Consider the following 17530-nt stretch of genomic DNA (forward strand, 5'->3'; position numbering starts at 1 on the left):
TGCAGTTATTTCTGCCTGAGAAACTGTTGGCCAGTTTCTCATAGCCAAAGAGATTTTTGTTCTGGGACCATACACACCGGCACCTGTTCTGATTCCCATTTTAGACCCATCCGTGTAGAACATGATTGAACCATTACGAACGTTGGGGCCACCGTCATCCCATACTGAGCGAGAATGTTCGATCACTCTGTATGGAATGTTGAGGGTGTACTTCGCATTGGTCCAGTAATTGCAACGCATGCTAGTCGTTGGAGTTTGTTTAGCTTTCTTGTAGCTACAGTCTCCTTAGTCTTTGGCCATCATACAAGTGAGGCATAGGTTATCCTAGGCCGCACAACATAACCATTTTTGGTTTAAAGCCCCATGTTCTTCCTATCATTTTAGAGCATGCCCATAGGACTGAGGTGGTCTTGCTGATTATTGGATCTAAGTGCGCGTTCCAGTTTAGTTTGGCATCTAAGATAATACATAGATATTTCACTGAAGCGCTGCTTTTTATTTGCTCTCCCTCAACATGTAAAGAGTGCAGATGCTGTTTTATTTTCTTTTTGGTGAAAGGAATAATTCTCGCCTAACTTTTGAAAAGGTCCTATGTAACAAAAGTAAACAAATCGAGTTAATGGATGCACGCTCTTAGTTTTCAATCATTGAATGCATTACAAAAACAATCGTTCATGTATCTATCTTCTTCATCTTTTTATCGCCGATACAAAAAATATCCAATGTGCAGATTCGTATTTTAAGCACTCGGCTGTTACTTCGGACGCCACTTTCCTCCGACGCTCGGAACGTCCGAAGTAACAAAGCAGTCATAACAACACGAAGTCGTACTTCGGTCGTTTTGGGTTTTTGTTTCTTACAGGCGTTGTTAGCGATTTCAGTGCAATTCAACGAGTGATAACAACAATAATTTGTCTTTAGAACGAAATGCTGATATTTGAATTGCTGTTTAGTAGTTAGTTTCAGATTCGCATCGTGCAACATAATATGTCCAATGTGCAAACGCGGCAGTCAAAACGTCCAATGTAACATTTTTCGTTCCTAGTTCGTTCCTTTCGTTCAAATTTGAGCTCAAATCACTGAACAACAGTTACGATTGGTTTTTCAGAGTTATTCTTGACTGCTAGTGGTGAAAGTAGCGATAGAGATCGATACCTTTCAATACAATTCGCAGATTAATGTTCGGGTCTTCAACTTCGTTTTTCTTGAGTTGACGAAAATGTTTCATTGGACCTTTTCAAAAGTTACGCGAGAATTGTTGTTTTTGAGGGATTTATGCTCTGACCTTCTGTGATACACCAAGATTGTGAAAAAGTTTAAGGCCATCTGCATTCTGCTCGATAATATGTTGTCGAACTTGCCACGTACCATTATGACTAGATCATCGGCAAAGCCCACAATCTCGAATCCTTTCGCCTCAAAACTTATCAGAAGGTCGTCAACTACAAGTGACCAAAGGAGGGGTTATAAAACCCCACCTTGTGGGCAACCTGTCGTTGCAATCACAAATGTAGACGACCTGTCCAGCTCCGAGGTGATTCGTCTATGTGTGAGCATGCCCTGGATCCATTGGACTACGCAGTTATCGAAGTGTCTTTTTCTCATAGCTTGTGCCATTGATAGATAAGAAGCATTAACAAAGGCACCTTCGATGTCAAGAAACGCGCATAGAGAGGTTGGCGTGTGGATTTGCCTGATTGGTAGGCAAACTGGTATTTAGATAATGGGCATTTGGATATGAGTACAGACTTCATGTCTTCATATAATATTTTTTCCATAGATTTTAGCAATATTGATGATAAACTAATTGGTCTGAATGCCTTTGGGAGTGATTTGTCACGTTTACCCGCTTTTGCAATGAAAACTACTTTAACAATTCTCCATATCAAAGGAATGTGCTCTAGTATCAGACTTGCCTTAAAAATCTCGGTTAGAGGTGGAATTAGTTTTGATTCTCCATTTTGAATCAGGGCTGGAAAAATCCCATCTGCACCTGTGGATTTGTAAGGTAGAAAGGATCTCACCACGTTTACTACTCTGGCCCTCGTGAAGACTAACCCAGCAACTATGTTAACGACATCCTTTGCACTTTCAGGTGTTATGAGGTACCTTCGGGAACTTTTTGTGTCGCCATTATAGCCAGGATTTGTATTCGAGTAGACAGATGTAGATCTCGGGAAGTGAGTCTTCATCAGTAAATCTAGTACTTCTGAGCGAGTTTTTGTAAGCGAACCGTCGTCCTTTTTAAGGGAACGTAGCCCGTTCGAATGGTCTTTTGCCAGAGTCTCATTGAGTCTAGCAACGATTGTAGTATTTTGAATGCTTTCGCAGTTATATGCCCAGGATTTTCGTTTGGATCGTCTCAGTTCTCTGCTGTACTCAGTTAGAGCCGTTTTGTATTAAGACCAGTCCGAAGTAATTTTTGCTCTGTTGAGCAGTTTCCGCGCAGTTTTGCGAAGCTGTTCAAGCCTTTTATCCCACCAAGGAACATTTCTTGTTGAATAAACTCTTCTTAGTGGTCATTTGCTGTTGTAGGCAGAGACTATCGTTTCGTTTAATTCTTTTGGAGCTGATTCAAGCTGCTGAATCTTATTTTTTAACCTTATTTTTGAGTTCAGAGTTTTTGACTCGAGTTCAAGGGAATACCGATCCCAGTTGGTTTTTTTGGGATCTCGGTATTCTCTCTGAACTGTCATGCCACCATCCCATTTAAAAATAATGTGTCTATGATCAGACAAAGACACCTCTTCGGAAACGTGTCAGTTATGAATCTTGTCAATAATAACCGGGCTACACAGCATTAGGTCTAAGACTTCTTGTGTGATTGCGTTTATGAATGTTGGTTCATTTCCTTTGGTAGCAATATCTATGATGTTTGACGAGAGAAATTTCCGTTTGAATATTTTCTTTAAAGACGAACGCGAGTTTTAATGAAGTCAGTTATTTTGATTGAGTTTTGAAATAATGTGAATTAATTGTGCAGATTTCTTTCAAGAAATATAGTCATGAATAGAACAGTGATGCATGAGAATTTAGAAACGTCTAAAATTAAATATTGGGCCCTATTATGTAATCCTAATTAAACAGAATTTTGCTCGTTGGCGCTATTTTGCTGTTATAGACACAGTCGGGTGGAAGCTGTAGGCATAATTTTTCGAGCTGTTTGGTTTGCTCGTTGCAAAACATTTCGGCAAAATTTCAAAATAAGCAAATTCGTCGACGTTCGAGAAAGAACCTTGTTTCGAAAAGATTCTATACAAAATACGAACATTTGGTCAGTGTGATAGTTATAGGGATCGAATCGACCGTACGATTTCATAAAAAGTGCATTATTTTCGATAAATAGGTATTATACCTCTAGGTAATTGAGGAATATAATAATCATCTTGGGTGTATTTTTATGAAATTGAAATGCTTTGTATATTCATAAATGACAATTTGTTTTAAAAATCAACGGTATTGATTGATGAGACTTTACAGAAAATAAAGTATTACTTACTCAACGAGAGAACTTCTTTGTTCGGTTTGCTTTCACAAATTTTTAAAGTGTAATTTCATGTTTTGTAAAGCTGTGTTTTAAAACGTGCCATTTTATCTTTCTTTTGTTTTGTAGATTTGGACAACTTTCTCTTGTTCGCTCGAATAGTCTCTGCTAAGGTACTTCTTTTTGATAGAAGCTCGTGAAAAAAATATCGGTGAATATATTCCTTCCGCACCCTGTAAATGGTTCATTGAGTGTGAGAACAACAAATTCACTGGGTGGTGTTGTTGATGATGATCTCTGCTCATCTTTATTCAAATATGGAAAACCATTTACAATATAAATTATCTAGTATTCAAACCAGACTTCATGAGTGACCGTTTTCAACTGATTTTATTGTTCAATTTATTTCTTCGCGCACCAATGGTTAGCGATCGTTGCTTATCTTAGTAAGCTAAACAAAAGATAGCATGCTAACGCGGATTCCGCATTTGTTATTGTTACAGATCGTATTTCGATCTCGGTCTGACCGTTCTATTGCGGATGTTTGTAATGCTTTTATGTTAGCTACCGTAGGGTGGCGTTATATTGATATTCGGTACATTATAATTTGTAAATACAAATCTAAAGATGTATGTGTGTGATATACAGTGTGGGGATTCATATGTATGTGTAATCTATAGGTGTGTGTGTGTTTACTCTCAATGTCTGATCCAGAATTTGATTCCATACTTATCGGGTTTATTGGCCATACATTGAGTAAATCTGCATCTTGTTTTTGTCACAAGTAGCTGTTCGTCAACGGTTATATTTCCACCTTCGACATGAGAGCGTAAATTTTTTTGTCGACGGTGTTTCTAAAATTTTTATTTTCCATCAACTTAGTCAAACGTCATATTTTAATCCTACATCTAGCTAGGTTTTTTTGACGTAGGACTACGTCTAACCGGAAGATATAGGGGGTGAAATGAAAATCTAGGCACTGAACAAGTAGGAAAAAATGCAAGATTTGGAACGCTTATAACTCGAGCATTTCTCAATAGATCGAAAAGGTGTTTGCATCAATTGATAGGAAATATATCTACGCATCTATCATAACGAATAACATTCCATTTTTCTTGAGATAAACAATTGAATAATTGTGAAATAAAAAGCAAGCAAATTCACTATGTGCCCATTTTTGATTGGTCCATTTTGTGCTCCTCAAATCGTACCGACCAAAACGGGCAACCACAGCAGCAGCGAAATCCAATGAAGCACGATTGGAAAGGAAAAAGAAAAAAATGAACGAAACATTGGTCGCAGTCTCACACATGCGTAATTCTCGAGCGAGCCAGACGATCATTCTCATCCAAACCGTACACCACATCGTTTCGCATCACATCACATCAACAAACTAACGCAAGCAGCCATGTCTGGACATGGCAAAGGAGGAAAAGTGAAGGGAAAGGCAAAATCCCGCTCGAACCGTGTTGGACTGCAGTTTCCCGTAGGTGTATTCGCCAATTGCTCCGCAAGGGTAGCTAGGCCGAGCGCGTTAGTACCAGTGCACCAGTCCACCTAGCCGCCGTTATAGAGTTTCGGCTGCCGAAGTGATCCATAAAACACGGCGCTTATCAGGGCCATTAAACCTTTCAAAAATGAGTTTACGAAATACAGTTCAATGCTTTCTAAAACAATATCCAAAATAATAACAAAACACAAATTGATTTTTTCATAATTTGTTTTCCAGGATATGATGAGTATGAAATTTGGCAGTTGTTCTGAGCTTATTGATGGTTGGGGACTTTCCCGATTATTTAATTTTCACCAATTCTTAAATTGTTTCCAGATTGAAAGTACAGTAATTTACATTTAGTTCGACATTTAGCTAATTGGACGGTCATGTAATGCGACATATTTGGTTGGACATTTTTGTAAACATGAAGTTCGGGGTCCATATTATGACCCCACATTGAAAGTCGACACTGTACCACTGTCATTGCAAATGTTCAATTACAGTTTAAAATCGCCTCCAATGCGACACTGAGCGGTGCTTGTGAATCCAACGAGCGAACAAATCGTAATGAATGTATTATTTTGCTATCGCTGCCTTTTAACGCTCATTCGTTCGTCTCGTTGGACTCGCCCCTTTGACTGAGTCTGCCGATTTGTCTCTATCCTGTGAGCGTGTGCCGCTAAAGTACAAAATGCGCGGATCCGCTGCAAAATATATCATTCTCTTTCAAACCGTAAATCAGTGTGGTTGTATGGCATCGTTTCACATCACATCGCATCAACGGATTGGTGCCGGAGCACCAGTATACCTAATAGCGGTTATTTCAGCCGCCGGAGTGCTCAAGTTGGCTTGCAAAGCTGCTCACGACAATAAGAAAACCCGCCTATAGAACAGAGCATATTCGGTTCGTTTTCTAGCGAGTAGCAAACGCAATCGCAAAACGGCAGCAGGTAGAAGAAGGAAAAAGTTTTTTTATACAGACTGCTTTGGTGGCAAAACCAGCCACCGTAAAACACGGCGCTTTTCAGGGCCATTAAACCTTTCAAAGAAGATTTATGAAAAGTTTTTCACAATACCAATTCATTCTAAAGCATTCTAATATGACATATAATATAAACTGATTTATTTTGTTTATGCTTGTTCTTGAACTTATTGGTGGTTGGGGTCTTTTAAATTGATCATTCAGTTTTTACAAACCCATGCATGGTTTCCGAATTAAAAGTGGCTTCAAATTACAACACATTGTATAGTCCTACGTCACTCCGGTTATGTCCCCGACATTACCCACCCGTCTTTTTTTAAAGAAAGATCATTGATTTAAAAGTTTGTTAAAAAGTCGTAATTCAAATTTGTAATGCGATTATGAAAATTGTGATTTTGAACAGCTTCCATCATAAGTACCAAATTTAGAAAAAAAATTGCTGTTATGATCGGTCATCTGAATCGGTCAAGTGGTTCCAAAGCTATGAATTTTAGAAGAAAGTATTTTTTAGAAATAAGAGGAAAATGTTGATTTTCGGACCACTCTAAACTGGAAATGGGCACCCAAATGAAAAAAATGAATGCGAAAATGAACAAAATGAAGAATACAAAGATGAAGTTCGCCGGGTCAGCTGCTACATAATAAACGGTCGCATTCGGTAGTTTTGTTTTAATATGGTCATAATTTACTTGAGTGACTTCTTCTCTTGGATACACTGTAATGACTTTGATAATTTTTATACCTCATTGCTATTAGCATATTTTTTAGCTGAGCAGGGATTCATACTGTGCATCAAAATAGAATTCTAGATATAAAATAACCAGAACGAAAGAATTTAATAAAAATAAGTCAGCTCTCAGAGGTAAAAATGAAGAGAGTTTGGGATCTAGATAGTGTTGATATGAGTTATGTAGCATGGAAAGATAATAAGGTTGTAACCTTGATATACACATATGCTGGAGACAGAGATGAACCAGCCTTCGGCTGAAAATCTATTCATTCAAGAAAGAAAAAATAAATAAAGAAAGAAAGAAAAAAAAGAAAATAAAAATTTGCACCAAAACGACAAACAGTGCTCCATGGCCACTTTATTTTGCAATTCGTTACTCAACCTGATACATATAATGAATGATGCAACATATCATCCATATATATGAACATTTGAAACATTATATCACAATGTTTGGGCATGAAAAGATCTTCATTGTATAGAAAGAAAATACTCGGAAATTCGACTAGAAAGTATTACCATATCGTAAAACATCCGAAAACAAATCATATCCTTTTTTATTTCCTTATTTTGTAACTATCAGTCCCAGTGATCAATGTTTCTCTAACGAATAGCTGAATGTCCCTAGCGACCTACACGGGGCTCAACGTGTGAATAATACGGTACTATTGTTAAAACACACATTTTATGTGATATTTACGGAATCTAAATTTAATGTAATTAAACCAGTCGATTTTCATCTATGTACTTTGTCTTATCTTAATTTTTTTTATGATTATAATAACAGTTTGATATTGGGGTAACTTTTTCTAACTAAAACGAGCACGTTTGATGGACATAATTTGCATCAAGCTTCTTAAACTTGTTTTATTCCAACGAGGATGTTGACTGTTAACTGGAATGCACCCAAAAAAAAAACAAAATTCTACAGCAATTATTTGTTTTGATCACTTCTTAATACGTCATAAGGAAATCAATGGTCATACTCAACAGTCGATGACCGTTAACGGAAGCGCCTTCACACATCATATACAAGAAGAAATTCACAAATATAACTGAATTATTGTGAAGATAACCAGTTGACGCAACAAAACAAAGTTATTTATCATCATAATCAGCCGCGCCTCCGACACACGTGGTTTTGCTCTGTGCGCTTCCGCAAACAAGCAAAAAACATTTGTTGTTCAGCTGTTTACGCGTTGATAGCGATCATAAAAAATCTATTCCATTCATTCATCCAAATTTACCGATACAAAAAAAACCAAGCATATCAACATCGAGCTGGCAGCCCTTTTTTCCCCGCAGCGTAATCGTCGCATCCGATCGCGCGATCGCGAATATTCGTGAACAAATCTATGCTTCACGGGCTTGGGAGTATTTGTGTATCATATCACATATCACAAGTATAACGCGCTAAGAAGCATGGACTCGAAAAAGCTCCGCTTGCGCCCGGTCTGTGCGTGCCGTCATGCGCTATGTTGAAATGCGCAACGGAAAACCCCCAAAATCATAACCTGCTAACGGCGGCTTCCATCGCTTCTGCTTCTGCTGTTTGCAAACAACCAGAACCTGCATACCTATTCAAATTAGTTTGTACATTGTAACCCTACGCTTCATCACCGAGCCGCGGCTCTCTCCGTTACAACAACACTGGATCAGTTTGGTTCAAAGAAGATCGATCTAGTTTGAGACCCCAGAAAATGTTGCGCACGAGGCAAAGTCTCTTGTCGACACTCGGCTCTCTCATCCGACCAACTCGATCGGGTTGGAGTCTATCTGTGTATCTCTCATTTCGCTTCGTTGACATCCACGCGACGGACGAATCCCGCGCTTCATGGGATTGGAGCAAGAAAACAACAGCGCTCTCATTCATCTTCGCGCGAAAGCATCGCTGTTGATTTATCTAAAGCTTTGCGAAGGCTTTCACGAAGGTTCTCGACAGATTAATTTAGGTCTGCGACGTTTGAAGCGAATGTGATATAAGTGTTTAAGTCATAACGATACGTCGAGGACAGTTCTTTTGAACACTTGGAGAAATGTTCAAATTTTCTAGCAAAGTCATAAAAATGTCACTTGCGACTGAGTTTACTTAACTCTTGTCGTCTTCGTTTGCAAAACGTCCGCCCGCATCATCCCGCATCCCGCATGCCATTTAATTAGTAGATAATGGCCTTTCCTTGAACGAATAGCTTTTCATCTCCGCCGAAGATTGGTTTGGAAGTGACATATTTTACAATTAAAGTGAACATCCCCCCACCGATAACGATCCGCTCCGATAACGGGGTGATATATAATGCTCTTATTTCACTTAATGTTTCGCGGTAGGAAACAACAAAACCGAGCTGTCATCGGATGCGCAAATAATGATTGAAGTGAAAACAATTGACGCCTGTTTCAGATAATGTATTTGTTTTCGGTTAGCGAAATCGACAGCGGGTCCACACAGGAGGATGGGCCGGCCACAGATGACTAACTGATCGATGAAAGTAAAGTGAGTTCGTCTTCTGATTGAGGAATGCACTTCCGAAGCATTCAAAATCGATTTGAAATATTATTCTTATAAATTGATTTTTGACGTAGGATTACGTCTTTCAGGAACATATTGGGGTACAAATTGATAATCGAAAATCGAACGCAAAAATTGTCCAATTTCAAACATAACAATTTTTTATATTGATGAAAATAATATATGTCATGAAACTAACTAAATTTCCATCACCATTAGGTCGAACTCTTCCGAATCTATAAACATGGCATATGACCTCACAAGACACATTGACTGGAAAAAATATGCGGACGCGATTGCTCTAGCCATCAATTCCAGAGATGGTTTACCTCTATTGGAGGAGTATAACTTCCTCTCTCGTTTGATCTATGACAGCGCAGTTCGCGCTCAAACGAACCCCATCCCAGGTTCCACTATTCGTCGAAGGCCTCCTAATCCATGGTGGGATAGCATATGTTCCAAGCTTTATGTAGAAAAATCGAATGCATTTAAAGCTTTTCGGAAACGTGGAACCCCTGGAAATTTTCAGACGTATTTGGACCTTGAAAATCAATTTAAAAACTTGATCAAAGGGAAAAAACGTGCTTATTGGCGAAATTTCGTGGGAGGTTTGTCACGAGAAACGTCAATGAAAAAATTATGGAAAGTGGCTCGAAACATGAGAAATCGCTCTTCAACGAATGAAAGCGAAGAATATTCACATCGATGGATTTTTAATTTTGCACGAATGGTTTGTCCCGATTTCGCTCCAGTGCAAAGAATTATTCGAGATATACCACAAGATAGGTGCCATCTTGATTTCGAATTTTCGATGGTAGAATTCTCTCTTGCTCTTCTTTCATGTAACAATTCTACTCCAGGATCTGATAAAATAAAATTCAACTTGCTAAAAAACCTCCCTGATGTAGCGAAACATCGCTTGTTGAATTTATTTAATCAGTTTCTGGAGCATAATGTTGTTCGGGATGATTGGAGACAAGTGCGAGTTATAGCAACACAAAAAACCCGGAAAACCCGCGTCCGACTTCAATTCGTACCGCCCAATAGCAATGCTGTCTTGTATACGGAAATTGTTGGAGAAAATGATCTTGTTTCGCCTTGATCGATGGGTTGAAACGAATGGCTTACTCTCAGATACACAATATGGGTTCCGCATGATTGTCTTGCGTTGCTTTCTTCAGAAATTCAAATGGCTTACGCCGAGAAAAAACAAATGGCTTCAGTATTCTTGGACATAAATGTTCCGGATCTTAGCCGCGGAAACTATCCTTGGAGTGGACAGAAAACTGGAACGTGTCCTAGATGGTTGGTTGTAATTCAACTAGATGGATTTAATCCAAAGTAGATCTTTCTGGATGGATGCCAACGTATATAAAAAAAAGGTTGACTCTACTCAAACACGTCGTGTTCTGAAGATGATCTTTATTAAACTGGATGTTGAATTGGTACAATAAATTATCTCCCTTGAGGTTTATAAATTTTCTTGATTATTCGGCGATTTATATCGGGAGAGTAAATGTGTAGTGAGAGTAGCTTCTGTTGTAATATTTCACTTTTGAAATATTTCCCTCGCAGTGTAATCTAGTACCACAATGTGATTTTAAATTGGGAATAGGAATAGGCAATATATCGAATAATTTAGTTTCTAATGGGCTGCCGCAACATACCGGCCTCCGTTGAAAGGAACTTTCAAACATGAATCCTATCTAACTATGTCTGGTTTTGGTCAATTAGGATTGACGAAGTTGCACTGGTTGATCTGTTAGCCTCGATGACATCGTCGATCGGTAGAGGACAGACTTCCGTTATTGCCCGTCGGTAACTTCCATTTGCGGTTCGAACCTGGATGACCCTTGTGCGACCATCCCTGCCAGGGAAGGCGCTTTCGATTCGGCCCAGATTCCACTTCATTGGAGGAGTTGATTCGTTCTTCAGCAGTACCAATGTTCCAATTTTGATGTCTGGATGAGCCATCGGCCATTTCTGTCGATCTTGAAGTTGACCAACATACGCACTAGACCAAACCTTCCAAAAATGTTGAATCTTCTGTTGCATTTTCTGGAAAGAAGTGAGGCGATTAATAGGAGTTTCGCAGAGATCAGGCTCAGGAATCTGGAATAACGGCTCGCCAACTAACAAGTGCCCCGGAGTGAGAGCAACAACGTCAGCAGGATCGGATGACAGGGGTGTGAGAGGCCTTGAATTCATGATTCCTTCAATCTGGGTAATCAAGGTGTTGAATTCCTCGATAGTGAGGAGAGTATCCTTCATGATGCGATACAGATGGTGCTTGAAGGTCTTAACGGCGGCCTCCCACAACCCTCCAAAGTGCGGAGACCGAGCTGGATTAAAGTGGAAGTTAATTCCCACTTTGGTGCACTTGTTTGTGAGATCTTCAGAACGGTGCAGCTCATCGAATAGCTGTTTGTGCTCTTGCAGCTGACGATTCGCACCAACAAAAGTGCGTGCATTGTCGCAGTACACGTCAGTTACGCGACCGCGACGTGCCACGAAGCGTTTCAAAGCACTTAAGAACGAACCCGACGTCAGGCTATATACCATTTCGATATGGACAGCCTTGGAGGCCATACAAACGAATATTGCAACGAAAATTTTCATAGAATTGCCCCGACGACTCGGCGGGCGAACGTAAAACGGACCGCAATAGTCCACGCCGGACTTCAGAAACGCGCGCGACGGAGTCACTCTCGCTGCCGGTAATGATCCCATGAGTTGTTGGATGCTCTTCGGTTTGCAGGAGAAGCAGATCAGGCATTTGTCCACCACTTTTCTCACTAAATCTCTGCCTCGAATGGGCCAAAACCGCTGGCGTAGAGTATTGAGAAGCATTTGTGGTCCACAGTGTAGTGTGTCAATGTGAGTTCTCTTGGCAATCAGGTGAGTCAAATGATGTTTCGCTGGAAGTATGATGGGGTGTCGAGTGTCGAATGGAGCGTCCAACGCTTCCAAGCGCCCATGTACTCTCAATAGCCCTTCTACATCTAAGAAAGGGTTGAGTTTTTTCAAAGACGATTTAAACAAAAAATTCCTTTGCACAGGTCCAGGATATCGGTGCAGAAAAGCAATTTCTGACGAAAAGGAATCTTGTTGAACTTGTTTCACCAGCAGTTTTAGTGAATCGTCTAATTCTTTCGGTTTGAGCGGACCAACTAATCTGTTTTCTGAACTTGTGCGGCAATTGTAAACAAACCTTCGAATCCATGAGAGCGTTCGTTCGAGAGTAGACAAAACCGAATATTTGTTGATCAGCGAAAGTATTAGGGGAGGCGAGGTTGTGACCAACGATACGGTTCCCCGAGTTTCTTGATTTCGAATACAATGGTGTAGTGGCGATAATTCGATTATATTAGTAGGCCAATGAACTTTCTCTTCCATCAGGAATGGTGGCCCATGCCACCAGAGTTGATCGTCTATTATTTGTGCAGGAGAAATGCCGCGAGATATATGATCAGCCGGATTTTGCTCTGAAGGCACATATCGCCATTCGCTTCCATGAGTGAGCCGATGAATTTCGGCGATCCGATTGGACACATACACTTTCCATGTTGAAGATACTGAAGCTATCCAATGAAGCACAATGCTTGAATCAGACCAGAAAGTGATCGAGCAAGAAAGTTCAGTATTTTTCTTTATTGTGTCGGCTAGTTGAGCAGCCATGACAGCTGCACACAATTCAAGTCGTGGAGTTGACTGTTTCGATAGCGGGGATACTTTGGACTTTGATATGAGGAGGTTGCAAGCTACATTTCCACCTTTGTCGATCGATTTAACGTACAGGCAACATCCGTACGCCTTCTCGGAGGCGTCTGCAAAACAGTGCAGTTCAAGTTGGTCAAACTGGTCGATAAGTACTCTTCTAGTTATTTTCAAGGTCGAAAGCACTTGAATTTCAGTCCTAAAGGTTTCCCACCAGTTTTGATAGCCGAGTGGTAACTCCTCATCCCAAGTAAACGAATTCGACCACAGGGACGTAAATAGATTTTGGCGGACACGATTACTGCTCCCACAAGTCCCATGGGATCAAACAACCTGGACATTTCCGAAAGTGCTATCCTTTTCGTGATTGGTATTGAGGGTGAAAGTAGTGGAACCTTGAATCCAAAAGAATCAATGAGTGGATGCCAAATTAATCCGAGGGTTTTGACCGAGCTAGATTTGTCGATTTCAAGATCATCTCGGTTATCACGGAGATATTCCGGAATGTGGGAAAGGATTTCTGGATCATTCGAGCTCCATTTCCTGAGCAAGAAGCCCCCAGAAGCAAGTAGTTGAATTAGTTGCTTACAGCTTTCGATTGTTCTATCTTTATCGTCATCTCCAGCCAAACAATCGTCAACATAGAAGGATTTCTTTAGTAGTCGAGCTGCCAACGGAAAATGATCCTGTTCGTCATCCGCGAGCTGGTTCAAGCAACGGGTGGCGAGGAATGGTGCGCATGCTGTACCGTAAGTAACGGTTTTAAGTTGGTAGGTTTTCAATGATTCGCTCTGAGATTTCCTCCAAAATATTTGCTGCAGCGTGCGATCTAGCTTGTACACCCTGATTTGTCGATACATTTTTTCGACATCAGCTGTAACAACGTATTTGGGCATCCGAAAATTTAAGCTTATGGCGAGAAGAGGTGGCTGAACTGTCGGACCGATGTAGCAAATATCGTTGAGCGACAGATTGCTTGTTGATTTACACGAACCATCAAAAACGACTCGGGTCTTAGTCGTTGCACTATCAGGTCGCAATATAGCGTGGTGAGGTAGATAGAAGTGGGGAATAGACGGTTCTGGCTCGACTGTTTCCATGTGTCCAAGTGACTGATATTCGTCCATGAATTTACAGTAGTCGGAATGTAGCGTGGGATTAATGACAAATCTTTTCTCCATGGCTTGGAATCTGCGATGTGCAACCGGTGATGACTCTCCCAGTTCGCATAACATTTCTTCACGAATCGGCAACCGCACTTCGTACCGACCGTCAGGGGCTCTGGAATGGGTTTTCTGGAAGTGATTTTCACAATGTTGCTCCTCCAGGGATAATGCCTTTCCATTATTAAAAAATTTGGGTCTCCCAAAATTTCTGTACTGCAGCAGCGAGATTATCGATAGTGATCGCTGCGTTGCAAACAGTTATTTTAACTGGCGATTGGTTTGCGTGATCGCCTGCAACAGCATACCCAAATACTGTTTTGCGTAGTATTGGTAGCTGAGGACCCAAAGAAATTTGTTCGTTTTCCAATAGCGTGAAAAACCATTGCACGCCAATGATCATGTCAATACCATGAGCGATGTTAAACTTCGGGTCGGCGAGTGGTAGGCTTCGAGGAATTATCCAATTCGAAACATCGACTGTTGTTGACGGCAAAATTCTAGTCAAGCTGGGTAGTACTAGAAAGTCTATATTGGCGTTGAAAGTTCCTACTCGTGACGATAAACTGACCGAAACCAAATGTGTTACACGTTGTACGCTGTTTCCTATTCCGTACACGTCGACATCTGCTCTTTCTCGTTTGAGGCGCAGTCGTTGCGCGAGATTTTCGGTCACAAAATTACGCTCGGATGCAGAGTCTAACAGAGCTCGAGCATATGAGTAGGTTCCATCAATGTCACGAACCCGAACATAGGCCGTGAGCATGAAAATCGTTGTATTCGTGTTTGTAGTGAATGTGGGAGGAGTGATAGCAGCGCAGCTTGTCACCAATCCTTGAGCTGGCCCTGACGGTACAACTGGAGACGGCGACACGTTCCTTAACGAATAACCTTGGCCTCCCGACGACGTTCCCATTACCCGAGGGACCACGTGCGATTGATCGACAATGCACGCACCAACCGACGAAGACGACTCGACGACCGTGGCCGATTGTGAAGCAAATAATGGTTGGTTATGTGCTTCCGATAGTTCACCAACCTGAACAGCCAATGTGTTGGAAGTGTTTATATGCAACAATGTGTGATGGCGCTTGTTGCATGTCCGACAAGAGCTAGAAGGGCAGTCTTTCACCAAATGCGAAGACCTCAAACAGTTCAAGCACAGACCATGCCTTTTAGCTATACTGAAGCGTTGTTTCGGTTGTAATTTTAGGAATTCATCACATGACGAAGTTGAATGAGTATCTTTACGACAAACCACACAATTTTTTACATTCGCACTTGTAATTGCGGAATGAGAAGAAACATTCACTCGATGAATGCGAAGATCTGTCTTACTATTAGCGATCGATGTATGAGAAAGTGTTATGGTTTGTAGCACTCGGGACCGTTTCTGGATGAATGACACTAATTCTTTGTATTTTGGCCTTTCATCTTCGACCAACTGATTCTCCCACTCTTTCAATGACGTATGATCTAGCTTGCTACTGAGAAGTTCCACCAAAAAAGAGTTCCAGTGTTCCCTCGTCTCTTCTAGCTTATCAAGCACGCCAATGTGCTTTTCAAACGTATCAACAAGATCCGAAAGTGCAGATGAGGATTCCTTCTTCAACGATGGAGTGGAAAGCAGAGCAGAAAAATGTTGCTTTATTAGAAAGTTCCGATTGTCGAACCTTCTTTTCAAAAGATCCCAAGCAATACCATAGTTTGTTGCAGTTACAGCTAGCGATTGTACCAACCGAAGTACCGCTTTCAAATATTGAAATTTTTGAATGGATGAAAGGTGCTGATTGGTGTGAATGAGACTGACGAACAAATCATGAAAGTTCATCCATTCATCGAAATCTCCCTTGAACTCTGGTATTTTAAGTTCCGGGAGGCGGACATTGAAGGTCTGTGTAGGTGGGGCGACAGGCGATGAGGACATAGAGGTGGTCGATGGGGTCACATTTACGAGCTTACTGGTCAAAGATCCTTTGAGTTGAAAGTAAACTTCTTCAAACGACACTCTTTCTTCAGCAATCTCATCAGTAACCTCATGATCTAGTTCTATCTCAGCTTGCACATCATTAAACTCGTCCCAGAGAGAATCCAGCTTCTCAATGCGGAACTTCAATTGAGGAAAATCAGTTTCATGCACGTAGTTAGTATCGAAAACCTTTATCAATCTCGCTGAGCCAAGTATGTTGTTTCGACGAATAATTAGTTTCTTAGTTTTGCGGAGATCCCGTTTTATTTTCGATGCCATATTCACAACCACGAGAATTACTATTTAATTAAAGTTTGTCACTCACCAGCTGTTTGTAGAAATTACCTGTGCCCACTTGACTAACCTACGAGCACGTGTTCGGCAGTGTCCTGATTGATCCAAAACAGCGTCCAATTCCGTCCAAAACTCCAAGAAACTTGACTGAGCAGCTGGAATGTCCTTGCGAGGGTCCGAAGTAGGCGTACAAATGTCCAAGAGTGGTTACTCAATCCAAAAAACGATGACCAATGTCCGATGATGTACCCACGCTAACCTCCAAATGCAGCAATCGTTGTTTCAGCAGCTGAAATCCCGGGTTTCGGCACCAATTTATGTTCCGGATCTTAGCCGCGGAAACTATCCTTGGAGTGGACAGAAAACTGGAACGTGTCCTAGATGGTTGGTTGTAATTCAACTAGATGGATTTAATCCAAAGTAGATCTTTCTGGATGGATGCCAACGTATATAAAAAAAAAGGTTGACTCTACTCAAACACGTCGTGTTCTGAAGATGATCTTTATTAAACTGGATGTTGAATTGGTACAATAAATTATCTCCCTTGAGGTTTATAAATTCTCTTGATTATTCGGCGATTTATATCGGGAGAGTAAATGTGTAGTGAGAGTAGCTTCTGTTGTAATATTTCACTTTTGAAATATTTCCCTCGCAGTGTAATCTAGTACCACAATGTGATTTTAAATTGGGAATAGGAATAGGCAATATATCGAATAATTTAGTTTCTAATGGGCTGCCGCAACAGGAGGCTCTTGATTCTGTTTCAATAGAGGTTTTGTCAGACAAATTACACTCTCGGGGTCTGCCGCCTCCATTGAATTATATGTTGTATAACTTGCTTTGCGAGAAACATTTGAACTTTTCTCACGGAGATTCGGCAGTAAGTCGGTTCTCTTACATGGGACACCCCCAGGGCTCATGTTTAAGCCCCCTTTTGTACAACTTCTATGTAAGCGATATTGACAATTGCCTTACACAAAATTGCAGCCTAAGACAACTTGCAGATGATGGAGTGGTGTCTGTCGTAGGATCAAACGAATCCGACCTGCAAGGACCCTTACAAGATACTTTGAACAATTTTTCAACCTGGGCCATTGGGCTAGGGATCGAATTCTCCACGGAGAAAACAGAGATGGTGGTTTTTTCTAGGAAGCATAGACCAGCAAAACCAAAGCTTCAACTTTTGGGTA

The 17530-nt window shown here is 40.8% G+C and overlaps 2 protein-coding genes across 2 annotated transcripts; both read right to left on the bottom strand.

Moving 5' to 3' along the window:
- Positions 1–10907: 10907 nt before the first annotated feature.
- On the bottom strand, positions 10908–12047 carry LOC129767142 (uncharacterized). Its single transcript, XM_055767763.1, has one exon. The coding sequence runs from the start codon at positions 12045–12047 to the stop codon at positions 10908–10910; it is 1140 nt and encodes a 379-aa protein (XP_055623738.1).
- Positions 12048–13084: 1037 nt separating this feature from the next.
- Positions 13085–16325, bottom strand: LOC129767143 (uncharacterized). The gene is made up of 2 exons (XM_055767765.1): positions 14295–16325; positions 13085–14251 (listed from the first exon to the last, which is right to left on the bottom strand). The coding sequence occupies exons 1-2, from the start codon at positions 16323–16325 to the stop codon at positions 13085–13087; spliced, it is 3198 nt and encodes a 1065-aa protein (XP_055623740.1).
- Positions 16326–17530: the final 1205 nt, after the last annotated feature.

This window comes from Toxorhynchites rutilus, chromosome 2 (genome assembly GCF_029784135.1).
Source record: "Toxorhynchites rutilus septentrionalis strain SRP chromosome 2, ASM2978413v1, whole genome shotgun sequence".
Lineage (NCBI taxonomy): Eukaryota > Metazoa > Arthropoda > Insecta > Diptera > Culicidae > Toxorhynchites > Toxorhynchites rutilus.